Raw genomic sequence first — 27,914 nt, forward strand, 5'->3', positions numbered from 1 at the left:
TCTGCCAGCAGGACCAGAATATAAATATATACTGGACAAAAATAGTAAGGGATATATGTAAATTTTGAAATTATGAATAATGATCTATTTATTCATAGATGAAATATCAATCATAAAAATAGCAATATCCTAAAGTAATTTTGACCAGTGTAATTATCCAGACTGGACCAGACAATCCATTGATAAACAACATGAGCACTACTGTACACAACTGGAACACGATGACATGTGTCAACCGAAGCTAGTGAGCACCTGATCCAGTTAGTTATGTGTCAATACGCAGGAAATAGTCTTGCAGTTTCCAGGAATCTAATATCATTTGATCATGTTTTTCAACCAATCAGATTACAGAACACAATGATTTTTGGTTGATACATATATGGTTGTATATTTCTCTTCAAACAATATTTCAGCAATATCACTGCAGGAAATTGCTGAAGACCAATCTAAACCCAGATATTCATGATCAAGAACAAACAGAAACCCATCCACAATATCTTCAGGGTATATCCATTCCAATAAATTTCCAGCCTCAGCCTGATAATTTTATTACGGCCCTTGGATGGCTTTTTATCCAGTTCTGTGTCTACGCTGGCAAGTTGAGTGTACCAGTCACAACTCACTTTCACTTTTTAAATTATCTAACTGATTAAACTTGGCAACACAAATCATGCATGGGAACTCTGAAAAAGGTACAAGCACTTCCTGCATATATTTTTAAAAAGTTTCGTATCTGTCATTTTGTCCATGATTCCCCAAAATATTCGCAGCTGTGACCACAATCTTTGTTGACAATGGCAAGCTCAGTTGTAACTGCAGCTTAGCCAATAGGCTACTGTGAGAATGTGGAGCCACCCAAGGGAGGTAATTAAATTATCAGGCCAAGTCGTGGATGCATCCAGGGTAAGTATAGACTTATCAGAACACATACCCAGGAGATATTGAGGGTCATGGAAACCCAACCAGAACTTAACAATGTTTATATCAAGTTTTTCACGCTTTCTTGGTCAGAGCCGGCCTGGTGTAGTTGTAGGTTTGGTTACTATTATATTGATACCCTTTGTCCCACCTTTTGTTATGAGCTCGTCAGTATGTTTTCCCACAGTCAAATTACGAATAGTTTATTTGCATCTTGAAAGAAGAAATATGTTTAATCCCTGTTATGATCCTGGACACTCTATTTGAAATAATACGAAAAAACAAACACTGAAACAATGTTTACCCCAAGACGTCAAATTTTATCAATCGAAAGGAAGATGCTGCTATTTCTACATGAAATAGATGTATATTGCATATTATACAGTCATGTATAGTAGCACATTAGGCAATGGTAACTGATAAATCTCAGAACCAGTCAATAATCCAGTATCACAACTGTAATCTGGTCACAAAAAATGGAATGTAGAAAATATAACAAAATATATATATATATATTATGTCTAAACAGTATCAAGTTCAAGATGTGTGCCAGCATTGAAGCATAAAGCAATAACATTCCTTCTCCATGGGTCACCTAAATGACATTTTGAATATATGGAGTTACGAGGTGTTCCTTGATCATCAGCTTAGTTTACACCTTCAAGTATCATTTGTTACTTGAAGTTTCACGCTTAATAACTAACTAAGAGTATATCTGCTTTGCTGCCTAGGGAACATATTGTGAATTATCACCCATAAATGACTGAATATCATGAACATTGCCCCGTTCCTCATTGTGATTTTAGTGCTATGATCGCCCCATTCCTCAATGTGATCATAGTGCTAGGATCGCTTCAAGGAACAGGGCCTAGAACTGAAAGCCCTAAAGTGTACCCAAAACCTTCATATTGTCAGTGGTGGCGTGTGGTCCTGTGCACAAAGCTCAGGTCACGAATCAGTTGAAGTTAAGCACCATTGAGCTCAAACAGGCCTTGGATGGGTGACCATGTTTGGCAGCTTGATTCCTGAGAGTTTCTGGGATTTCAGTCCTGTCCCACAACGAAGCACAGAACACATGTGGTCTCACTTTAGGCAAGTGAGTTTGTTCAAAGTTGCCTCTGTTCACCCAGCAGAAAATGGGTATCAGATGGTATCAGTCATGTAATCACTAACCTTCTCGCGCCTAACAGGCAGCATATATCACAAATGTTCATACATGTAATTGTGAGTTATTTTGGAACAGCATGTGTGAAAACAAGATTGCTCAATAAATATAGCACACATACGATTTAGGTGCTATAATATCTGTATATAACAGAAAGGTCACAATTAATTATTTAATTCTATGTTACAAAAGCTGTGGGATAACGTACTTCATAACCATATGCATGTCACATTAGAGATAATTACTGAAGGAATGTTGTTTATCTCAACACAGAAATTTTGAGGGTTTCATGTAGTTTCTGGATTCCCTGTAATAAACGCAAAAATGGAACATATCTTTCCCAGGTGGGTTTTCTTCGGTTGGAATCAAAATTTATGAGGTGGTGAAGAAAAAAAATTTAGAAAGGTGAATCCATGAATCTATACATCTTTCATTACAACTGGCAGAGTAAAAGGTCTTTCAGAGTTCACCTGTTGTGACCTTCTAGTGATCTGTCCTTGACACACAGGGAGAAAAAGCAGACTCAATCTATAAGATCTGACTTAGATGAGATTAGATGTGTACAAACAATAAATCTGGTCCAAATTCACAAATAGATGTAAAGATTATCGTTCAGTAACAGCCTCACATATACTGACTTGGTTTGTGTTAAGACTTCATGAATTGGTCTGTAAATTCAACATGCATAAAAAAATACTGAGTGAGTTTTCTTTTACGCCATTTTAGCAATATTCCAGCAGTATCACAGCGGAGGACACCAGAAATAGGCTTCACACAGTTTACTCATGTTGGGGTATCGAACCCTGAACGTATCAACAACTAGGAGACCCCAACGCTCAGAATGAAATATAGAATTGTTTGAAACAACCTCATAAAGTCAGATCTTTGTTCCTGATACCATATAAAGACCTTTGCATAGAGACCTTTGAATGGATTCCACAACATGCAGTCAGCTAAATGATGAACCACCAATGCAACGATGGAATTTGTGAGTATTAGCATATCTGAGATTCAGAATATCACTGGTATAGTGTCCTGAAACAGATATAAACCTTTTTTTCCAGCTTCCTTGGTGAGACAGGCTACACACACAGCCACAATCCAGCTATATTATGGTGGTCTGAATAAACAAATCTCAACAGTATGATCCAGGGATTTACATCATGAGCATCTGTCCACCAGCTGGGTTAAGATGACATGCCTTTCATCTGGAAACAGCACCACAAAACTTGCAAAACAGAAAATGTATACCTCAGTTTTGTTTAACACTGTTATGAAATACAAATGTCATTGGCAATTTTTCATAACACTGTCTATCATAAACTCTCAGATGCGAAACTCACACTCTAGGATATTATGAAATACTGCAAAGAATGGTATACATAGGGACAAATCTGTTGGGGAACAAAAATTTGGGGAACAAAAATTAAGAGCCAGCTAAACTCACCATAAAATGTTGAGAGATGCAACAGTCAGCCTGTGCATCAGCCTGTGCACACCACAGGTCCTGTGCTAGAGAAAACAACACACATGCTTTGGCATGACATACAGTCAGTGAGGTCACACACTGCAACCTGGCACCATGTTTATATGGACTTTTCATACATACTTGCTGGAGGGGTGTTCTGACTTACTCCCCTAAAATATATGAGTGTAGTTGTTCGTTTTCAGTTCCCAAATTTCATAACACATATCCTGTTACAAGCTGCAACATGATCCATGCTTAATACTGGAATAATCAAACAAATTTTGCTTTTTCTTTCATAGAAACTGGAGTATGATAGGTAGTCCCCTTCGTGTGGATGTGAAAGAAAGACCTTTGATGACATCACAACATTCCTCTTCTTGACATCTTGACAGACAAGGTGACAAACATAGCAGGTCTAGGTGACCCTCTTGACATTACATTGGTTCACATGCATGACCTGTGAGGCAGACGTGGCTGATGACCCTAGATGATAGTAAAGCACACAGGACATGATACAACCCATAACATTATGGTGACCTTAACAAAAGTAAATACACTTCAATGTCAAGGTGTAAATCTTTAACAAGCGTATGACAAATAGACCAGGTCAAGGTGACCCAAGGCAAAGATCAATCTGACCCATATAGTAGGTCAAGCTGTCATGTGGTCATAGTAAGGTCAAGGTGACCTTTAAAACAAGTCAAGGCCATTCCTTTAGTTTGTATGCAGCAGTTCCCTCCACCACACTCTTCAGAACAAGAATGGTATTAACGCCTTCCTGCCAGGAGGGTAGAGCTCGAACTGCTGCTTGTACCTGTCAGAAGGAGAATGTCATATTAAAAATAATCCACATTGCATATTTTATTACAGTGTGTATTTCTGAACTGTCCAATGTCACAGGAGGTAAAACCAAAAATGGCTTCACACATTGTACCCATATGGGGAATCGAACCTCCACTAGGCTATCCCACCATCCCATCTAATGAGTGACAGGCTGGCACATCAATACAACAGTGACAGCTGATAATACAACCACAGACTGTTCTCAGATTTATTTGACGCGACAAGATATTGTTTCTAAGAAACATGTTGATAATACCTATTCTATCTAAATACATTATCAAGTTCAAAATATTTGTGAAAAACTCTGTCTAGTTACTCTCTTCAGAGTGCTTAAGAGTACCTCGAGGGAAGATCAACCTGTTGTCACATTGGCTGTGACTTCATAAGAGACAGGTATGTTTATGAAGAGGAAGAAAAAATGCAAGGTACAGTATTTGTATTGCTGCATTTTACAGATGAGAAACCTATTTTGAACTTGTGGCCAACAATATGTAGAATGCACAAAAACAGAGAAAATAAGTGCACTGACCAAAGATGGTTATGCCTGGACCGTGGGATAAATGTTGCAGCACAGAACAGCAGCCACACCAGTCCAGCAAGAGACCATGTTGCTATACACCTACATGAGAAATTATAAAAGGTACATTTTTTCATCATGATGAGGTTAATTGAAAAATAATATCAGTATTATTAACTTTTTTTAATCCATAATAAATGGTCACATAAAAATAACTATAATCAAAAATCAAAAATATCTACAATGCCATATATGCTAAAACATCTCTAAATTCTTAGAAATACATCACAAAAAGAACTTGTCAGATTTCTTATTTAATCATGATAATCTGTACATATATATATAACAGAATAATTATTATTTTGTTTGAGATTATGCAGATATACACCATAATGGTTTGAATGGAGTTCACAAGTCTTTGCTGATCATAACTCCAAACGTACAGTTCAAATACAAATTGGTTTAAAAAAACATAAATGGTTGCTTTTTGGAGCTAATGTTTAGCGAGCCGTCATTATTTATGGGTATAATGGGTGGAGTAATTATTCTTGGGACTGTTTCATAGTGTGCTGAACACTAGTTTTCATGACAACCCTACCCCATGAGATATCCCTAAATAATTTTCATGTTTTTTATTACCACCATGGCACAGCTGTGATGAATTCAAGCACCCTACTCATCTTGTCCTCTTCATTTGTTCATAAACAACAAACACCCAGTCCCTTTATAGAGTAAGAATTGTAAGTGTAAGACATCCTCACCAGCCTGTCCACTCCACCAGTTCCCCAAAGTAGTTGGGGCAGCTGACCAGCTCAAACAGTCCTCCATATGGAATGTTGTAATCAGTCCCTCCTGTAATACAATATGTCAACATTTGTTTGTTGTTTAACACCACTCTCATCGATATTAGACAAGTACGAACATTTGTTTGTTGTTGAACACAACACTCCGCAATATTAGACAAAATATAACCATTTGTTTGTTGTTCAACACCACACTCAACAATATTCCACGCATTGGCCAGCAGTCTATAAATAATTCAATGTGGACAACACAATCCAGTGATTGACATCAAGAGCAATGACCTATGCATTGAGGATACCACAAATCCTACCACCCAATCTCATGATGGTATCAGTTGCCTCTTCTAACAAGCATTGGTTTTTAAAGAACCAGACCTCACAAGTTCAATAGGTCAACAGTCCTGCAAACATGAATGTTTCCACTAATGAAACCTTTTGTGTGTCTTAACACTTCTTATTTGTCACAACAAGTCCTGTTCTGGTGATAGCTGTGTAAATATATACAGGAATACTAGGTTTACACACACTCATTTCTGTATATTTATGTACTGTCCCAATTAGCAAGATTTCAGTTCTACAATCACAGCCTCTCAAAGTTAAATTCTGGAAATAATGGCCAGGTAAATAGCATCAGAAAATATACCATCAACTACTCCTTTGGTGTTCCGCAGGGAGCGGAGTCTCCAGTCTGCCCATCTGTTTATGACGAAGCCAATAATGTACAAAATAATGCCCAATATGAACCGGGGATCACTGAAAGCAAGAATAAATGAATCAAACCCTGAGTGAGTTGGGCTTTACATCACTTTTAGCAATATTCCAGCTATATCAAGGCAAGGTACACCAGAAATGGGCTTCATTGTGCCCATGTGGGGAATCAAACCAGGGTCCTCCGCGTGACGAGAGAACAAAAACCTGTCATAGAGAAATGTCATTTTTTACATCTATATCAGCATAAACATACAGTGAAATGAAGAAGATAAAATTATAGAATACACATTTCCAACACTGACAGTTGTTCAATCACTCAATGTAAAGTGTACTTGTCATATGATCACTTTACTTTCAGTTTGCACCACCACTACGTGGTTAGAGTTGAAACTCTTACACTAATCTTGAGACACATGGTGTGTACTTACTAGTAATAATGATCTGCATAAGTGGCTGAGCTTATAAAATCAGCATTGATGAAGTGAAAAATGCAGTTGGGTAAAAATCCACCAATAGATATTCTGAAAAAAAGAGTTGTCTCCCCTGAATTCAAGTCTTGCTTCTCTGATTGACATGTGACAAATGATTTGTAACTTCAGATTTGAAAACTGAAACCTGTTGCATCATAATTATATGGTGTATTCAAATGTCCAAGTGTTCAACACTTTCAAGGAAGGCAGTATAAAAATGTGAAAACCAAAAGACATAAGATTTCCTCTGCTGAATAAATATTATGTAAATCTTGCTAGTCAGATAGTATGGACAGTCTGAGCAGATACGCATTGTCTGGGGGATTAATATTTAATATCATCTGACAGAAAGCAGAATTGCTTCGTCTTTTTGCTCAATCTAAAACTTGTTGACATATTGTTCTAAAAAGAACATTTGCAGCAATTTTGCAAAAGAATATATCCATATTTTCACTATGGCATCAAAACAACCCATTTTCGGAAATGATAACGAAATCAAAATGGTGGCCATCTCCTGTCCAGATTCTGCTACACCAGCAGCCCTTACCCTATATACACCATGGGGCTTCTGTATCTCATCACCAAGGGATGAATGATGCCCCTGGAACAAAACAGAGATTCATTTAGCACGTCTTCCATATCTAATCACATAAACCAGCTTGACACTTACACAAACGGGTGGTAAGGTTTTTAAACAATATTACTGCCCCTCCCTGAAAACTAGCAGGAGGACAGCTATTTCAAACTCTACTTGTATGTAACCACCACCACCACTAACTCTCAACACCACTCATATATTTCTCAAAAATAATATCCACAGTGGTACATGAGATACAATTATATACAATTTTCAATATGTACAAAATGGCAAGATTTTACATGAGCAAAGAAAATAGGATGCAAGGATACTGATGCATTTTGCTGAGACAGGGCTCTTTGATCTCTTACATAATCAGTGGTCATAATTTTCTTAAACAAGCAAAACTTTCGAAACTTAGGATACTGTATAATTACAAATTTCTATCACTGTTAGAGAAGAACCTCACATATGAGCAGACATTCATCTCCAACACAAATACAATCACAGCAGTCTTTGTAGGGCATCCTCAGTCAAAGGCCAACTTCAGTGGGTAATCTGTGATTATTTGTTCTGAATTTCAATGCTAAAAAAAACCATTGATCTAGAAAGCAATAGACATTTTTCAAACGAAGGCTGATTCTTTAAGCACTTGCAGTTAAAACCCCTTGGAACATGAGTCAGAGGTTGATTTCTAGTTGTGGATGAACTGAGATCATTGCTCATTTTCAACAAGTGAAGTCAGCCATGGCACTGAGCATACTTTCGGGTTTTGAATTACTTTGATAGAGTGCTGTTATCTATTACATTCTAAAGAAATTCTAACCATGGGAAATTCTATGGTTCTTTATGGATAATTTAATTGTACTTGAGAAGTATTTTGGATGGTTTATAACACGTTTGTTGAAGCAAGCTTATGCCAAAAGGAAATAAAATGTATATAAACTTAATATTTTATATATAATATTTCATGGTTCCATGCCCACAACTCATTGTTCATATTTGTACTGGTCTACCTGTGGATGTAGTGAAGCAGGAATAGCACCAGGAACACATAGTTTTGGTAGAACCTCACAGATCCATACAAGAAGAACACCTGCAATACAAACTAATGTTGATCATATGATCATAATATGATCATAAGAAGATTCTCAATAGTGGCATACCACGGATCATTATACCAGATGCTAATTCATAAACACAAACATGGCTGCTGATGGAAGATGCGGCAGTAACAGTACACACAGGGGCAGATACAGCTTTTTGAGAAAGGAGGGGTGCACACTGTTGAGAAAATGTGGGATATACACTTCATTTTCACCCAAGTTTTAATGGTCAGTTAATAAAGTTTCAGAATAAAAAGGGAGGGTGTACACAACCCTGCACTCTCCCTCTGGATCCGCCTAAGAGTACACACACTCACCAACAAGAACATCACAACACCAGGCAATGCATCAGAAATCATGTGACTGAGACGCTGAGGAATCTTGGGACCCCATCCTCCATTCTGAAATATATGTATTGGTACACAGTATGTACCTTGATACGCACATGTTGACCAACAGAAAAAAAAAATGATCAACCAAGCAGTTCATCCTGGATGTATTCAAGATGGCAGAGGGGTGCACTTGAATCTGAAACTTCAGCAATAGGAGGCCCACCATATTTCCACTAATGAGCACCCGAGCTTAGTTTTTCAACAGTTATTGGAGGCCTGGCAGTTTTGTGCTTACTGGTTCTGATTATTGTAATTGTTAGTGAGATGCTATGTGACACAAAATGACCTGTTACTATTGGACTCACCTCGACTTCATGTCGGCCATATGGCGCAGGTTTACAACACTGGACACATGCTGTGATGGCTGCCAACACGCCCCCTAAGATAACCAGGCCATAGTGGACCCAGAATCTGGTGCTGCCTTCCTCATAGAATGCCCATGGTTTTAACTGCAACACACATGCTGGATCATTGATGCTACAACACCCAATAGCATAAGCACTAGACACACCTTTATGACTCATTTCTATGATAAATAAAAATTATTTTATCTCAATGTGTTACATGAATTTACTTTCATCATGTTTACGATTATGCAAAATAGTTCTATTACATACTATGCAAGTCTACAAAATATCACACAACTTGATTACTACAGTTCAAGAAATGAAGAATGATTCTTGGCTCCTCATTATTTTACATGTTATTGAAAATTGAATGACTTTTTGTGTAAAATATGTTTAGTTCAGAGCTGAAACACATCCACTTCACAATGGCAACACATCCGGTTTACTTATTTAATTTTAGACATCATCTGCTTGTTTAAAGGGGCACTGATGCGGAGCGAATAATGTTTCTCGCCAACGGTCGAATTATGAAACAAAACCTCAAATTGGTCAGCGCCCACTCCTTCGACCGTGACGGACTAAGGAACTGGGCTCCTGTCCATATTAGCAGAATTTCTTCACCTAAACAGTCAGGAGGCCGGATGCCCATCATATGCCATTTGTTTAAACATATCCATGGTATCCCTTGTCTGATCGTAACCAAATATCCCAGCAGTGTAGTTCTTTTCAGATGCTTGGATGGTATAGTTACTCATCCAATTTGATCCTATTTCTGTGTTTTTAACCTCGATATTTAATCATGTTACATGAAAATATGATGTCTACAGGCACGTAGCAAGCAATTTGTTTCAGTACGGAAGATTGCAAAGCTTTATATAAATAGGTAGTTTCGAGTGTTGGTTCAGCTGTGATAGCAAATATCATACGTAAATTTTGGTAGCTATGGTAGCTACAATGGTTTATTATTTATGATAATAAAAACACAGAGTTGATTTATTTGAATTCGTAAACAAATAACGATGACTTTGCCTTTGGTAGAGAAATCTGAAAATTTTCTTACGTAAAAAAAACCCTTATTTCACCTATTTACCCAAGTACACAGCAAATGCCTGTGTGTATTCCTTAAGTAACGAAATTCCGTTGATATCCTCAAAACAGTTTCGGCCCATAAGTGTTTTCAGGCTGCATGCGACACAGAGATTACATCTTCCTTGCTGTAACTCGCGTTTGATGGTGTAAACCTACACGTGTTATTTGTGATCATTCTCTGGATGGTCAATTAATGAATTTATAACAGGTATAATTAGTAGTGACACCACTTCGGTTACTCAACAAATTTTGCCATTTGGCATTTCTCCTGTCTGGAGTAAATACTCAACATTATAAATTAAGGTCTGTAATGGCAAATGTATTGTATGTTATGTAATATGTGCATGTAAGTGATGCAAGAGGGTTTATCAGCTGAGTTACAAAAACAAACATCGATCAAAGGATTAACCGATAACACACTGATTGATTAATTACTTTTATCTTCTAGCGGATTTGTCAAAAGGCAGTGTGTGTAGATGACTACACCCTGTCGTAAAGAGTGAGTGCAAAAACAACATCCTCCCTTCAAAGAATTAAGAAACATCCTTGCGTTGATTGATTGATTGCTCATTATTGGTTAACTAAATTACTTAGAATAGTGGACATCATACAATTAGTTGGCCAGGTGTGCTATCTTGGGAGACCAATGAGAGGTTTATCTGGTTTTCACCAACGAAACACGTGAAACGATGTGTTACTTTTTCGCAAACTAGACAGTTGTAAGACACGCGACATAGAGCAGGATTATTTACCAGCTGCAGATAAATGGAATATGATTTCTTTTACGTGGATATTGATGGATACATTCCTGAACAAGGTAGTAGCCTGACATTGTTGCTATAAAATTAGTCTGTTTTACATTCATTATTTGCATTTTGTTTTAATTTACTTGTTGTAGCATTCAGCAGAATCTGTATGACAGAAAACACACACTAGATCGCGTATGTGTGTGAAATAGGATCCACATTGGCAATCTATACAATGTATAAATGTTGCTGTGATGTTAGAAATTTACTATAAGTATAAGCAGATCGTGTGTTCTTTTATTAATTTTCAGAATCATACAAATATGACAATAAACTATTAGGGTTATGAGACAAAATACAGAGACGTACATTGGCTTCGTTATTTTTCCGTCCTAATAGTTTTTTACCATTTCTATCACTGGCAGATGATTAACCTTCAAAGTGTTTCATTTGTTTTCATAATACATTTGTTATGAAGTAAAAATGACTTCACCTAAGTTGATCTGTCTATAATTAAACTATCAATTGTGCTTACGGACTGCGCAGCAGAGGTCACGAACAAGTCACGAATTCTGGGATATCATCCGGGTACTCACGGGAGAAAAACAATAACAAAAGTTTACACCAGTCCACGGAAATTGCTCCGCATCAGTGCCCCTTTAAAGCTGCACTCAGCAATATTCCATCTATTTGGCGGTGGTCTGTAAGTAATCGAGTATGGACCAACAATCCAGGGATCAACAGCACTAGCATCGATGTCCGCAAATTTGACACTATGACAAGTGTCAACCAAGTGTGCGAGCCTGATCAACAGATCCTGCTAATCTCTTGTGACAAGCTGTGCATGATTGTGTGCTGTAGGTTGTGTAGCTGAGAGCAGGGCAATGCTGTCCTTTACGACTGTGTATAAATTATAGGAATGCATCGCGGCTCTCAGCGAGGGATGCTGAAGACCAACTCTAACCCTGACACGCATGGTCCATATAAGGGTTTAATGCTGAAGACTGTTTTTAATCACAAGCCTTAAACCGGGTCGACAGTAAACATGTCAAAACAGATGGGGGGCATCATCTGTCTCGTGTATCAGCAGCCCCGCGAGGTCCATCCAGGCTCTCGGCTGCAATTGGTCACCTGGTGGTTTCAGTACGCTTTAACGAGATTTATTTTACAAGCTAGTCATGTCAAATATTTGAAGATCACACTGGAAAACTATATATTCACCTCGAATAACACCATCTCTTCTTTTGATCATCAGCCTAGACCTTGATCACCTAGGGGCAGGAAGTGAGGATGACCTTAGTTCCGGTGTAAACAAAAACAAACGCACGTGTGAGTTCGCAAACCCTTTACAATTCATTTGATTGGTTCACATTACCAGTGCCTTTAAGAGCGCTGTTGCTATTGGTTAAACGTCATTGTCACGGAAAAAGGTCACTTCCGGGTTCGAAAGTGAACTTTGGATGTATCCCTCTGAGAATGGTGATCGTTAGCTTTTTCTCACCGTAATTTACAGTGATAGAAAACTTATCCAGCTCAGATGTACACAAGATGGCGAGCGCATATTCATCACCAGTTGAAGACGGATTGCCTGATCAGACAAACGAAACTGAAATTAGTCGGAATTTTAGAAAATCTGTAAATCTAGCGACTGCAACTTCAAGCACTTGCGGAGCAGGTGATGGCCCAACAACCCAGGCCTCTGGTTCAAATTCAGGCTTTCATTCTTCAACCAAAGATGTATACCCCGACGCTACCAAAGAATCAAAGAAAGACGACGTTAGGGACCTTGAGAGGATGTTTAGATATCTAAAATTCGAAGGCTATAAATTTGATAATGACGATCACTTTCAGTCTGGATGGAATAAACTGGCAGATGTTGTGCCACCTAGTGAGCGAGACAAACACTACCTTAAGGCCAAACTTTTCTATTATTCCAAGTAAGATGATATGATGTTATTATTGCTAATGAATCCATGTGATATACAGAAGCGTTTCTTATTTGAATATGATGTCCCAAAGGCATATGTGGACATGTGAATACACATGTTAATTGATACAATTAATTGAATCAATTAACGAAAATATATGTTGGCAAAAGAATCAGCATGATCAGTGATGCTTACCTCTGCTTCCAGAATTTTCCATCTGAAATTAGTCAGTAATGTTCTAATGATAAGGAAGTGAGTGAGTTGGGTGTTACGCTTCTTTAGCAATATTCCAGCAATATCACAGTGTGGGACACCAGAAATGGGCATCACACAATGTACCCATGTGGGGAATCCAACCCAGGTCTCCAGCATGACGACCAGATCATATTCTGGCATACGGACACTGCATATATTAACAAACAGATTAGGATACACATGTGCATGTGCAATGAGAGGATGGTGGACTACCAGCCGTGAGACCTGTATTTTTCTGACAGCTATGGTGGCTGAGTGGGTTAGAAGGCAAATTTGTGTGCTGTCACTTAGGCACTCACTTTGAGAGATTGTTTTCAGTATCAGTACTGAAATGGGGTTAAAGTGTAATAGTGTAAATAAGGTATGTTACTAAAAATGATAGTTTTCCTGCATTATCTTCTTACAGGCACATTGAAGCTGTCGACATTGATGAATATATGAAGTGGAAGGAAAACCACCTAAAAATGAATGGAAAAACAGGTTGGGTAAACTCACTACCTTAAAAGATTATATTTACCATATTTAGTACCTGCTTCAGTAAGTGACAGTATAGAAACATTTTCTTTCTTGCCAGTAAGGCTAGCTATACCTGAAAGTTAGTAGCCCACAAAATAATTCACTAGCCCAAAATTTTAATGTAGACACAGGTTTCATCATTTAGCTTCCAATTTGATGAACATTTTTATCAGGGCATAATCTGGCATGATTTAAGCGTGTGCTATAAATTTACAAGTTGGAGAGAATGATATATTTACAAAATGACCCCATAGATTTTCACCGACCAGTGAATGTAGAATGTTACTGGCCTGACTGGATTTTTACTAGTCACAAGCTAGCAGGCCGGTGGCTGTTTCACACACTGTATAGTATAGTTCTTGTAAGCACCCCAAACTTTAATGGCGTTCCATATTTTTCAAGCATATAACACATTTCTTGCAGAGGGATACTACTGCCAGTGTTAGTTTTAACTAAGCCTGTTTATTTTGCACATTTCTTTAGAGCTTTCTAAATGGTCAAGGTGCCTGAAACAGGAAAGATATTAGTATCACTCTCATGTTGCAGTTACAATGGAGAATCGCTACACCTGACTATGACTCAAAATCAGAAAACTACTAATTATTTGTTGTCATTCTTACATGTTTAAAGAACAAATAATTATTTTTTAGAACTTTATCTGTTCAGTTGGTGACTAGTTGTGTTCCAATATAATAAATTTCATCAATGATCGAATGGTAGTAAATAGTAATCAAGGAATTGATCATGGTAATTAATATCTGTTATCAATAATGATCGGTTAATATGTGCCTACATTTTTCAGTAATATAAGCCAGTAAGTATTGACACTGTTTTCAATGTGAATTAGACGATTTCAATACTTGTATCATGAGATGTTAATCCGTCTCAGGTCATGTAAATCAGTATTTCATACCATATTCAACCATATAAGCACATGACAAGGAGATCCCTGATCAGCTCACAAGACTCCATGTGACCAATGACAGCCAATGCCAAGTCTGGTAATGGTCTTGCATAGTATCACTTCCTCTTTTATAAAAATGTTTACCTGGAACTTAAACGTTAACTTTATGATTGTTTTGATAATCCAATGATCGATCATGAAAATTCAAACAATTCCCAACGCCATTGGTGACTGGGTGAACTTGAGCAGGATTCACTTGACATGATGAGCAGGTGTAGTATAGACATGGCTGTTATCATATAACAGGTATCTATCTAGACCAGGGCTTAGATTTTCAAAGCTCTCTTAGTGCTAAGATAGTCATAAATTTATGTTAATGTATGTCACTTACGACTATCTTAGTGCTAGCGAAGAGTGCTTTGAAATTCTGGAACTGTTGATAATAAGTCATTAAGTGCCAAGTCTGCTGGAAATAACAGGGAATATTCCCAATTTGAATTATTAATAACCCAAATTCTCAAAATTTACAAAACAATAGCCATAAAAGTCAAATTATGAACAGAATTGGAAATATTTTTACACGAAATGCCAAGCTAAGGCACATAGTTTGAAATATCAACACATCCATTGATAATGCTTGAGATATCATACAAGATGTTAGCTTGAAACTGTTAAGTTATGTTGCAAGACCCGCAAATCATGTCAAGGTGTAGGAGAGAACAATGCTCCTTGACACCCTTTGACCTTTGGTTCACAACTATTTGCCGTGTCAGATTGTTTCATTTTATAAACTTTGGTCTGGATCAGAGACCATATAATATCTATTATATGGTCTCTGTCTGGATATAGATCTATAATCTGACAAGAATCGTGTCATTCATCTGGCAAAACATATGCTCTCAAGGTTGGTATTTCTTTTAAATATTTTCCACAGAATTCTTTTCTCTGAGCATGCTGGGGTCGGATGCGTTTAGAGGTTTATTTTCAAACTGGATTTTATTAATTTTATCAAGAGGGAGGCGTGACAACATCGCCGGCAGGGCAGGTGGACGTCAAGGGAGACAACTCCTGGAGCCCTGCTGCCACCACCGAAGACTCAGAAACAGAAACTGCGGCTCAATCCGGAACACTGAAGTTCAGTGAAGTGATTGACTTTATCCAGAGTGGGAAGACTATTCCAGGCCTCAAGACTGTAGACGTGAAGCCCACAAATGCAGATCCTTCACCATCCACCATGGACAGGAAAACCAAACCATGGGAGAGCTGACGACGTCACAGATGAGGTGACGGATGATGTGAATGTATGACTGAGAGATGTGTTTTTATGACTGACAGAAGGGGAATAAAATATCGGCTCATAATGTACCTCAATTTGATTGTTTTAGTTTATCTTTAATAAAGAAACAGATATCAGAAGACATGTTTTGTTACTTTTCCTGAAGTAGTGCATTTGTTACGTATATACGTATGATACATATTCAAGAGAATGAAATTGTTTATCCAAATTACATTGTGTAATGGTAGCACATGAATACTCATACTATTTCGATTTATTCTTCAGATAATTTTGATAGAATTGAACTTACATGATGTTTGATAGTGATATTTCTGTCTTAAGCATGTACGCAGTAAGCCATTCACCTGTTTACTTATATTTAAGCTGATAAACAGAAGTGAATATCATATGCACCTTTTGATTTTTCCCCTTTGCAAAATAAATAATACTGAGCGATAAGTGTTCTCTTGTTTCTGTTCTAGTTTCCATGACAATGAGTACCTGTAATTGAGTAGGGTTTGTGTCCCTGTCAGCATTATTACAGGTTTATTAGAAAAACAGTCAGTCTGTTTACACTGCATTTAGCAGTATTCCAGCTATATCACACTGCAACGTCAGAGATGGGCTTCACACCTTGTACCAATGTGGGAATAGAACACAAGATATCAGTGTGACAAGCAAACACTTTAACCACTAGACTACCGACCTCCCCATGACTTCTTACACAAACAAGCCCATGTTACCCTCAGACTGATCCACCACTAGGGTAGTTATCTTTGTACCTACAGGATCACTAACAGGGATCTGATATTCAGACCGTCTTTGTGACTGTGGAATATTTACACATGGGGTCGATTTCATGTTAAGGCATGTTAGGTACCAGGATACTTGGTAAAATTGGCTTTGAAACGGATGTATGTTATTTTTCTTGGGCACTGGTTGTAATCATGTGATATCAAACACAATCTGCGAAGGCGGGAGACCAGGAAATATAGCCATGGAATTCCTCCAAGATTCACCAGACAATCAATTTCCGTTCTGTATGAGTCATGTTATGAAGAAATACAACTGCACTGCAGCCCAAAGTTGCAAGGGTCAGTTTTTTTAATCCCATTAACCACACAAGTATATGCTTACTTCGAAAAAACACTACATATTGTATTTGCATGAAACACAAACGACATACTAGTGAACTTCATCCGAAATTTAATGCAAAGTGTAATTTAACTAATCCTTGTTATATATCTAAATATGAAGTAAGTAGCGCTAGGAGCTGGTACCAACACAAACACTAACAACTCAAGTTCTCATAGTTAAAGTGTGTCGTTCTGTTACACATACACACATAACACATAACTGGGCCTGTCGTGTTGAACTAGGTATGTACCCATTATTAGTATATGATACAGGATATTTATATAGCGCACATATCCACGCACTAGTGCATGGTCAAGGCGCTGGTATTTATCCCTCCATCACTGGATGTCGATCTCAACTCCCTGGGGAGTATACAACTCTTGATGCCACTAGGCCCACCTAGTTTATTGTGGCTCTCATCCTAACGAGGTACCGAATTGACAGCTTGGTGGACACATAGTCACAGCACTTTGTCCAAGTTTACTGCACATTGCTGCCCCCGCAACTGGGTGTATGCACGTGTTCATGTGGCCACTATCTGGCCACATACCAACGGATTCGTGGGTTCTTTTAAGTGCACAGGGTTGTGTACTGTACACTAGGGGTTGTGACAACACTGAGTCTTCACACAAAGTTGACTCCACGGTTTTTACACCCTCGATCCCGAAACCGAAACCTCGCTGGATCACTAGCCTTGATCACTAGCTCCCTAGCCAGCTCGCCCACCATGCCTCCTCCCCCCCCCCCCCCCCCCCCCCCCCAACACACACACACAAGTACCAATCATTTTAAAAACATAATTAATTATAAGATTCATATTGATAGCACAACAAATATAATACTTAAAGATGCCTTAGAAACAATCATCAGTCTCTGTAGTCGCAATATAGGCCGTAATCGCAATATAGGCTCAAAGTTTTGAAATAATGAACACGACTAAATTTAATGTACCTACCATGAATAAACTCAAGTCCAAATGCGAAGACAGTTCAAGCTTTCATTAAGTGATTCTCCCACATCAAATAACAAATTAAGAACCTACAGATTGGTCACGTCATCCAGAAATCATGAGAATTGTAAAAATTGTGAAAGCAATGCTCACAGGTCACATTTTTTATAACTACAGTTAAGTAATCATAATCGAAACTGGAAGACATACAAAACCTGCAGCCCCACCAGAACATCGTCCCTGTGAAACATGCAATGTCTTTGAAGATTAACAACACTATATCATATCTTGTACCAAGTATCGGAAAGGAAAGGACTCACTTCTACAAACAATGCTTTTTCACGATCAAAACTTTGCTACACATTCAAGGAAAGAACAATTTTCAACAATTTCTTTTCAAACAGAAATCCAGAAACTATTGCTAAAATATGTCATGATATTTAGAGTTTTAAATGATCTCGGTGTATTGTCTCATATTGCTTCCATGTAATTATATTGCATGTGATACAATGTTGTAATGAACGTCATTTATGTATCTATATTTCTATATGTTTGTGACTACTTTAACGTTCATATTTATAATCTATAGAATATTGCTACTATTTCTCGACAGAATGCTATGCAATAAATATCATATCTTGTACTTAACACGTGGAAAATATTTATCTGTCATGAACAGATACAAAAGTAAACATGCCACAAACAGACGAGTAGTAGTCGACTTTCCGGGTATAATATATTCGATGAAACCCGAAAAATTACGTTGTGGGCTAACTAAGATTGACACCTAGGTTGCCGTTCTGTCCCCAAAAATCGCCAGTCGACCCCCAGTTAGGTTAGAAAGTACTGGTAAACACATAAAGATGATCCACGACCTGACAAATGACCCCAATTTGCATACTTGGGAACGCCCCACAGAACGATCCACTTGAAACAAGAGAGAGACAGGTTATCTGATAAATATCGAGAAGTTCATTTTCCCCGTGCGTTTCACGCATGAATTGTTATAACACTCTCGATTTGGGAACAGGTACAATCCCAACGAATTGAATCAACACAATATACTGAGCAAATATGTTAAGGACCACCGATCCATTTCACGAAGCAAATGACATTTTATGGGTTTTTTGAAACAAAATTGTTGTGTGTGTTTGTTTTACGCCATATAAACTTTGTACAAATTGACGGACTGCACACCGGTCGAAATCATCAAGTTTGTAGCTGCAAGTTTTGGGTTTGCGCAACTTGGTGGGACTGATAAATGTAGGTCCACTCGCACTCCTACCACCTTCTACCTTAATGCGCTTTAAAGTTGCCGTTGAGAGTCCAGTAGCAAGGCTACTTTATAAAAGAGAATCTGCTTTGGTTGCACAATATTTGTCCATATACATGATAACATTGTATGCTATCTCCCTTGCCTGAGAATGAACTATTTGCCCATGTTTTCCTAACTTGGACATTTTTACTACAACTGAAATCTGTTTAACAGTATTGAGACAGGTGTAAAACAGTAGCGCGACTGGTGTTACACAGTAGCGAGACAGGTGTTAATCAGTAGCGGTGTTGATTTCATGTCACGGTTAGCATGTATTGCACGTGCATAATTGTCAAGCTACCTGTAGCAGCCAAGTGTACTCGCCCAATTCGTTGTACCGCCCACAGGGACTTGTATCGCTTAGAAACAGCGCTCGAAAGACATATATGTGTATATATGTACTAGGGTAGGGTCTATACACGTATATGTCTTTCGAGCGCTCTTTCTAAGCGATACAAGTCCTTGTGGTACCGCCTTTCTTGTCACAAATGCGTTTAGTGCGCAGGATCATCTAATATGTGTCTAGCAGTAAGGATTTAGGGCGACATTGGGCCCGAAAAGGCCCATGTTTGTTCGCATGACTGATTGTTTTTGAGGGAAATGCTAAATATTTTACGTGCGTTTCACTCGTTTGATGAAAACCAACCGCACGCGTAAAATGGTTAGTGTGCGCTTTGTAGCGAGTTTATTCAGTTTTGATCGAGGTGAAGATAAAATCTCTGTCTACACGGCGGCGAGGAGTAGATATTGGAAACATGAAGCGTTCGATTGTAGAATGCAAATATAGTGAAAATACGTCAGTGATCATTTATACTTGTAAGAATCTCTGCCCTAGTCACCAGCACTGGAAATGTTAATTATGAATACGTACCTAGAAACAATCACAGTTCAGATTCATTCTGTATTCAGAAAAAAATGCACCTACTGGCTGAATCGTCGTCAACAAGTTCACCACACGCAATGGAGTGCAATATTTTAACCTATTGACCGGGACTCTCTCGCGCTCGCCACGAACGTGTCCGTGGCATTTACGTCATTGTTACGAGAAAACGACGGAAATTATATAAGCCACACTTCCGTACAAGGGCGGGTCGTACGTGTTAACTTAAACACACACCGACTTTACATGACATGAACTTCGATCTGCAATCACGACCCGATTACAGCCGTCAAGAATGTTAATATCAAAGGTGCATCGATGGTCGGAATCGATTTTGCCATAATGAATGGCTCGTGTTCCATATACACCACGTGAAACATTCAACGGCCTTCTCTTCCACCAGAAGTAGGTTGCACCGTGTATGATCCCAAATCATGTATTCAGGAAAGAAATATGCGATACACGATAACCTTTGCGAAAAAAAATATTAATCAAGTTTGCCCTTCATAATTCAAGCATATCAGGCTTTTTGATTAACTGACCCTCACGCACCACGAGAAATGTCTCCCGCAAATATGTAAACCTTGTCGAATCCCGTCAAACAGTTGGATACTTTAAATGGTGCCTAAACGTACAGGTAAAGTTACATGTGTATAATTTAATTCTTCGTATGGCTGGTCCGGTTAACGAGTATTAGTGTGTTCGTGAAATGTCTGTTTGGGTGAACCTATTTGCAAATGTAAGTATGTGAGTGAGCATGGTTTTCCGCCGCTTTGGGCAATATTCCACCAATATCGCGGCGTCGGACATCAGAAATGATCTTCACACAGTGTACCCATATAGGGAATCGAACCCGGGTTTTCGGCGTGACGAGCGAACCACTAGGCTACTCCACCGCTCCTGTAAGTTAGTAACATACTTGCTAATGTTAAATGTAGTGTAACGTGCGTGTAGTCACTGACGGACACACAGGGATAATATGTATATTTACATTTATCACGGATGATTGCATATTTCATACATGAGCAGGGGCTGTGGGATAGCCCAGTGGTTAAGCGTTCACTCGTCACACCGAAGACCCAGGTTCGATTTCCCACATGGGTGCAATATGTGGAGCCCATTTGTGGTGTCCCCCTCCGTGATATTGCTGGAATATTGCTAAAAGCGACGTATAACCAAATTCAGTCCTTAGTAATTACTTCTGTTGTTTAACACAGCACTTATGTTAATCAATTAAGACATCGGTCTGAAAATAATCAAACTCAGTCTTCACAATCCAGTGGTTGACATAACGAACATCAATCTACCTAACTGGAATGAAATGACATGCACCTATAAAGTCAAACATCCATCCAGCTGTGTTAATCACACAAAAAGCAGAAGGAGGCGCTACGACATTAAGTCTATTATAGACATGATTACACGATGCCATTTAGAAAGTGGTCAAATGCAACATATGTCATATTTGGGATTTCACTTTCTTAGTAAAGTACAAATTTTAGTACTTTTTTTCGGTTGAGTCCCATCCGGGATTCGAACCCGCACCCTCAGAGTCAGGCACCTAATCGCCAGCACACAAAGTCAGCCGCCTAGCCTGTGTGTTTAAGTTAGCCCGCAGGCTAGGCGGCTGACTTTGTGTGCTGGCGATTAGGTGCCTGACTCTGAGGGTGCGGGTTCGAATCCCGGATGGGACTCAACCGAAAAAAGCACTAGTATTTGTACTTTACTAAGAAAGTGAAATCCCAAATATGACATATGTTCTATTATAGACAGCTGATTATGGTGAGTCCCTTTAAGTGATTTTATTTATTTCAAAGACAAACATTCAATATTGTTTCACAAGACTCAAGAGACCTCTCAGGCGAGGGCGTTCCTAAGCTGGATAATTTGTATCCAATCCATTTCATTTTCGAATAAAATATGTTTAAAAACAAAACAGACCTCCCAGTGGAATTTATGCATATTCACATTCAATACAAAAATGTATGAATTTCTCTGAGATGCACCTTGCATGTGATAATCTTTTCTACTTCTAAACATGCTCCTGCTTGTCTCGATTCATTGCATTTGTAAGATCTCACCTTAATATCTGTAAAACTCAAATAATGAGTATACGATCCTAGCAAGTATGTCTCTAAAATTATCTGACCTAAAGGTTCAAGGTAGCCATTTCAAATTTGACTCTGAGAAAGGATGGAGAGTGTTTTTGACATTTTCTATGATAAAACATGATAAGATGAGATATTTATTGCATAGCATTCCATCAAGAAATAGTAGAAATATTCTATAAACTTCAAATATGAACACAGAAGTTACAAACACATAGAAATAAAGTTACGTACATGTCTGAAGTGTTCTCGTTTGTCACCCTTTCCCCATAGTGTTCAAGTAGAGGTTTAACAAAAGTGTCATAAAAGAATCATTCAGTCAGACACAAGGTACCTGATTATATTATGGCTAACGTTTATTTCTGAATAAGTAGGAAGACATCACGGCACGCCAAAGTCCTGATGACACCGGGGGTTCCAAGGTCACTTGAAGGTCAGCATACCAGACATCACGGGGCGATTGGGGTCAATGCAGGATCACCGACCCGATCCTTCTTTAATGCTATCTTAAGAAAATATTTCGATGATTCACAAGGACAAACCGGAATAATTGGGATACACTGGTGATAGTTTTCACAGACACGACAAACTGTTTCAGGATTGCGCCCACGGGGAAACCCACTGATCGAAATGCGGTCGACACAGACATAAAGTGCTCTAACATTTAATTTCTCAAATGAAATTATTTTAAGAATTTCTTTTTGTTCAATTACTGTTAATGTATAAGTTTAACAAATATATTTTATATATTTTTAAGAAATGGAGAAATTGTTGACTTGTGAGTTTTCGGATATGTTTGTTTCAGGGTTTGTACAAAGAGACAAATCTTACTTTATACTATGTGTGACCCGTGAACTTCAAGGTGTAGAACGGGCCTTCAGCAACTCATGCTTGCCAGAAAAGGTGACTATACATGTCTTAGGAAGCGACTAACGGAATCGGGTGGCAGCTGACTTGATTGACACGTCATCGGTTCCCAGTTGCGCAGATCGATGCTCTTGCTGTTGATCACTGGATTATCTGATCCAGACTCGATTATTTACAGACCGCCACCATAAAGCTGGAATATTGCTGATTGCGGCGTAAAACTCAACTCACTCACTATCACTGTCATTTTGCAATGCGTATACGCTGATGCATGGTACTTACTAAATTTCAACATTTCAAGAGTGGGTGGTTCGGACCTTGAAACACATCTTCCACAGTTTCCCCCGATTAAATCTGATGAATCTTCCAGTGCTCGTACTCTCCAAATATCTGACGAGGTTTCTGTAAAACTGTGACAACTGTCATGTAACAGCAGCACCTGTAGCGTCACGACCCTTGAGGACAAGACTTTTAAGATCGTGGGTTCCAATCCAGGATTCACAGTGTTCAATGTACCAAGGCTAAGTGGGCTGTGGGGGTCGCCTAGTGGTTAATACGTTCGGTCGTCACGTTGGGGACGCGGGGTCGATTCCACACATGGGTGCACTGTGTGAAGACCATTTCTGGAGTCCCTTGCCCTGATATTGCGGGAATACTGCTAAAAGCGGCGTAAAACTATACTCACTCCTATGTTAGACGGCACAATTCCATCCTCTTGGGTGTGACCAAATTGACACCTCCATGAACAGCTTAAGTTAACGTATTCTCTATTGTATGATGACATAAAACATTCAGGGTGAGTTTTAACCAAACTCCTTCACTCGAAGCTATGAAGATATCAATCAGACTATTAACGCTGTTTAGATTTCATTTAAATAGATCAGAATATCTTTATAATTGATATTTTATTTTTTAAAATATGTTACATAGAATGAACCCTCTATTTAGGTTTAAGATGAGTAGAAAGGTTTCGATTAGAATGTTATATCAAGATGGAATAAAGAAAGAAAACATGCATGGGTGTTCATTTATATTTGTCACTATATGCAATGCAGGTGTGTTCTTTTTATCTCCATCTTTCATTATTAGTCGCACGTAAGGGCAATGTGATGTTCGTGTCAATACCTGGCCCTAAATGCTCCCACCATATAGAACATGGAGCAAGTTTTCAATGGTGAACGACGCTCTGTATGTCCAAGACTGACATCATGAAAGCTTAGTGTTTCCCTATGTCTTGGCTAGGTCTAGAACAAATCTACTTGTTTACTCTAAAACAATGTCAAAGCAGCTTCATGAATAATAGAACGTAATTTGCGCATACATATGAACATTCCTCTTGAAAGATGATTAGGTGGTCGTTCAGCGATGGGATCTTGACTGAGCCATCAGCACGTGCAGCCTTCCGCGGTTCTGCACACGTGGCTGAAATTGACACCAGCTCGAATGACGGGTAGATATGAAAATACGCTATAATTGCCAGTGGTCAAAACAGCTTGGTTCACTAACACAGCATGTGCTGGACCATATGGACAAGCATATCCCTCCCAGCTAACACCAACACACATGCTGTGTTTTCCGGTAAAGCCATTTCGAGAACATTGATGATCTGTGTCAAACGTTCAAAACCACCATCTTGAAACCAATAATGAAAAGAATGCTATAGCTGCTCCGTTAGACTAATGTTTAGTATCTGAATATGTACCATTTTGATTATAACACACTAACAAATTTAAATTGAAAAGGAGCACCAGGGAGACCAGAGATTCTGAACCTGGGTAAATCGAGACTTGTTTGATTGTAGCATTGCAGAGAGGGCTTGGAAGCAGGGAAAATAATGTGGTTCAGTGACTGTGAGACAGACTAAGACTAGTTCAGTGACTGTGAGACAGACTAGTTCAGTGACTGTGAGACAGACTAGTTCAGGGACTGTAAGACAGACTAGTTCAGGGACTGTGACTCAGACTACTGCGTTGTTTGGCCCAAATAACAGCCAACATGACGATTCCCTTTTTTTTTTTTGCTTTTACATGTGGGAATTAATTGTTATCAGATATCATAGCTACGATTAGATCAGATACTGGTATTTATTGCACAGCCTTAAGGAACAGCGAAAGAACAGTGGTAATGTTGGATAGACTACAAATATAAACACGGTATAGGTAAAAATACCTAATTACACAGATACATAGTTGCAAACGTGCAATGGTGTACATTGTAAATGCATATTGAAATTTGTCTAATCGCTAGCATTGCTCCAAGACTGTACTGAATGTTAAGCCCATGGATGTATAGTAATTGCATGTGGGTAAGCGGAGTCTAAAGGCCCCAGTCTGTTATTTATATTGTTTGTTAGAAATTATCTTTTAATCTCTTGATTATTGCCTCAGAGACCTGTGCATGTATATCTAGTGGAATATAGAAAGGGTTGTTAAGTTGGAATTTCGTTCTCACCATGATTCCACGGGTTTATGTTATTTAGAACCACCTGCCATGTTCTTATCGCTGGACCGACCAAATACATGGCAATCTTGTATAACATGTCTAAAGGTCTTAATTCTGGTATCCGCGCCTCGAAGATTGCCCGAAATGAATTAGACTAAAATAGGACTCGAATTTTCGACTCATCAGTTTGACCACTGACGAATTCATTTGCTCGGATTATTTTTCCGCTGAATTAAATGTCCAGCATGCATTTTCCCTGGCATTGCCTGACTCTGGCATGACACAGAATATATTTGCACTCATTATATCGTGATAATGCCTGAAGCTGTTTACATCTGACTCGGCGGAAAGTACCACCAAATAGGATTTTGGTTTGCTGGTTTATTGTTTAATGCCGCACTATTCCAGGTATATGCTGGCAGTAAATAATGGAGTCTGGGCCAGACAATCCAATGATCAACGACATGGGCATCGATCTACGAAATAGGAATACGATGACATGTGTTGACCACTTGCAAGTCAGCAGTCTGACCACCCGATCCCGTTAGTCGCCTCTTTCTACAAGCATGGGTAGCTGAAGACCAGTACTAACCCGGATCTTCCTCATCCTCGATATCTCCAGGGTATACGTTCCGATAACTCTCCACTATACCCTGATTATGCGACCCAGCAAAGGGAGGTAATACAATTTTCGGATCGAGCCGTAGATGCATCCAGGGTACAGTGCAGACTTATCGGAACTAATACCCTGGAGACATCGAGGATGGGATCTTCACAGCTCCACCAAATTTAGGAACATAACCAAATAGGAATAAAAGCTTGAAAGGACGATGGTTAAAGACTGGTTTAGGTATGTCTGTAGGTACTCTTTAAAATGTCAGGCGCGTAGTAAGTCAGTTACTTTGTGAAAGCCGAATAGGTTCCAAAGCTTATATTATTGCCCAACTTTTTTTTAGCAACAATCATTTTTTTTCTGTAACGGTTCCTACGCTCCTGTCAGTGACTGAGTTAAGATCGGCATGACGTGAGACATATAGCGACGAGAACAAATTTACATAATCTTTCTAATGATTGGATGTATTATCAGTTATATCACTTTGCCTTAATGTTTAATTACTCTAAAAGCACATGAGTCATCTGTCTGCCTGAAATGTATTGTTATGACTGAATATGTATACAATTAGAACGCACCTGTTTTAACAATATGAGATTGCGAGATATGTATGTAAACATGTTTATAGAGGTATAGTTCCGTACCAAACTGTTTGATTTGATAAGGACACATGTATTTTCTCTGTTTATGAGGACGTGGCCTTCAAACGAATGAAAGACTTGAACCTATCTCTGAACGTTAAGGATGCTGAAAAATTGTGATCTGCAACAGGAAATTACTTTGTGTTTGCCTAACAATCTTATTAATTGCCGGCCACAAATTTGAAAGCAACAGCTGATTACCACAAAAGCTGCTGGATTTCGGATGCTGATCTGTATCGACGGACGAGTCGATCGATTGGCATTAATTATTTCTGATAATTGGCTGGCATGTTTCATTAAATCACTGCCGGATTCAGATGTCGGTTTCTGCAGCTTTAGTGAAAGCCAATGTATGCACTCCCCCACCCCAGAGATCCCCTACCTAACGGAGGACATTTCACCTCCTGTGCTGTATGCGGCTCGCCTCGTATCAGGCACTATAATGAAACGGTCCGGGAAGACTGGGTAACCAGCTTCTCCTGTGGCAATTGGATTTATTATCAAACAATTTTGGAGTTGTATTGGATTGTTTCTGGTCACTTTATGACGTTTATGGGGTGGTGGGGTAGGCTGGTGTTTAAAACGACCGCTTGTTACGCCAAAGAACTGGATTCGATTCCCCATATGGGTACAGTTTGTGAAGACCATTCCAGCTGATATATCTGAAGTATTGCTATAAGCGGCGTAAAACTAAACTCACTTTCTCCCGTAATTCCAATTACGAAGTTTGCTGCTCATGATGTAATCACTGGATTATCTGGCACAAGAGACGCCGATTATTAGCGGTCAGTGTTGAGATGTCACGTAATCATCATCGTCGTCGTCATCATCGTCATCATAATCATCATCATCATCATCATCATCATCAGACGATAACACGTGGTCAGGGACGGTATTAAGGGGCTGTAGTACTGCACCGTGCTCTCTGTTC

The 27,914-nt window shown here is 38.8% G+C and overlaps 2 protein-coding genes across 2 annotated transcripts; one reads left to right on the forward strand and one right to left on the reverse strand.

Moving 5' to 3' along the window:
- Positions 1-1,217: 1,217 nt before the first annotated feature.
- On the reverse strand, positions 1,218-12,448 carry LOC137291308 (3-oxo-5-alpha-steroid 4-dehydrogenase 1-like). Its single transcript, XM_067822610.1, has 10 exons — positions 12,374-12,448; positions 9,276-9,419; positions 8,896-8,979; positions 8,489-8,568; positions 7,443-7,496; positions 6,854-6,946; positions 6,358-6,467; positions 5,673-5,763; positions 4,924-5,013; positions 1,218-4,365 (listed from the first exon to the last, which is right to left on the reverse strand). Exons 1-10 carry the CDS (start codon positions 12,386-12,388, stop codon positions 4,302-4,304), a joined length of 825 nt encoding a protein of 274 aa, XP_067678711.1. The 5' UTR covers positions 12,389-12,448; the 3' UTR covers positions 1,218-4,301.
- A 118-nt stretch (positions 12,449-12,566) lies between these two features.
- Positions 12,567-16,487, forward strand: LOC137291309 (uncharacterized). The gene is made up of 3 exons (XM_067822611.1): positions 12,567-13,089; positions 13,742-13,815; positions 15,769-16,487. The coding sequence occupies exons 1-3, from the start codon at positions 12,701-12,703 to the stop codon at positions 16,020-16,022; spliced, it is 717 nt and encodes a 238-aa protein (XP_067678712.1). The 5' UTR covers positions 12,567-12,700; the 3' UTR covers positions 16,023-16,487.
- The last annotated feature ends 11,427 nt before the right edge of the window (positions 16,488-27,914 follow it).

The sequence above is a fragment of the Haliotis asinina genome, chromosome 7 (assembly GCF_037392515.1).
Source record: "Haliotis asinina isolate JCU_RB_2024 chromosome 7, JCU_Hal_asi_v2, whole genome shotgun sequence".
Taxonomy (NCBI): domain Eukaryota; kingdom Metazoa; phylum Mollusca; class Gastropoda; order Lepetellida; family Haliotidae; genus Haliotis; species Haliotis asinina.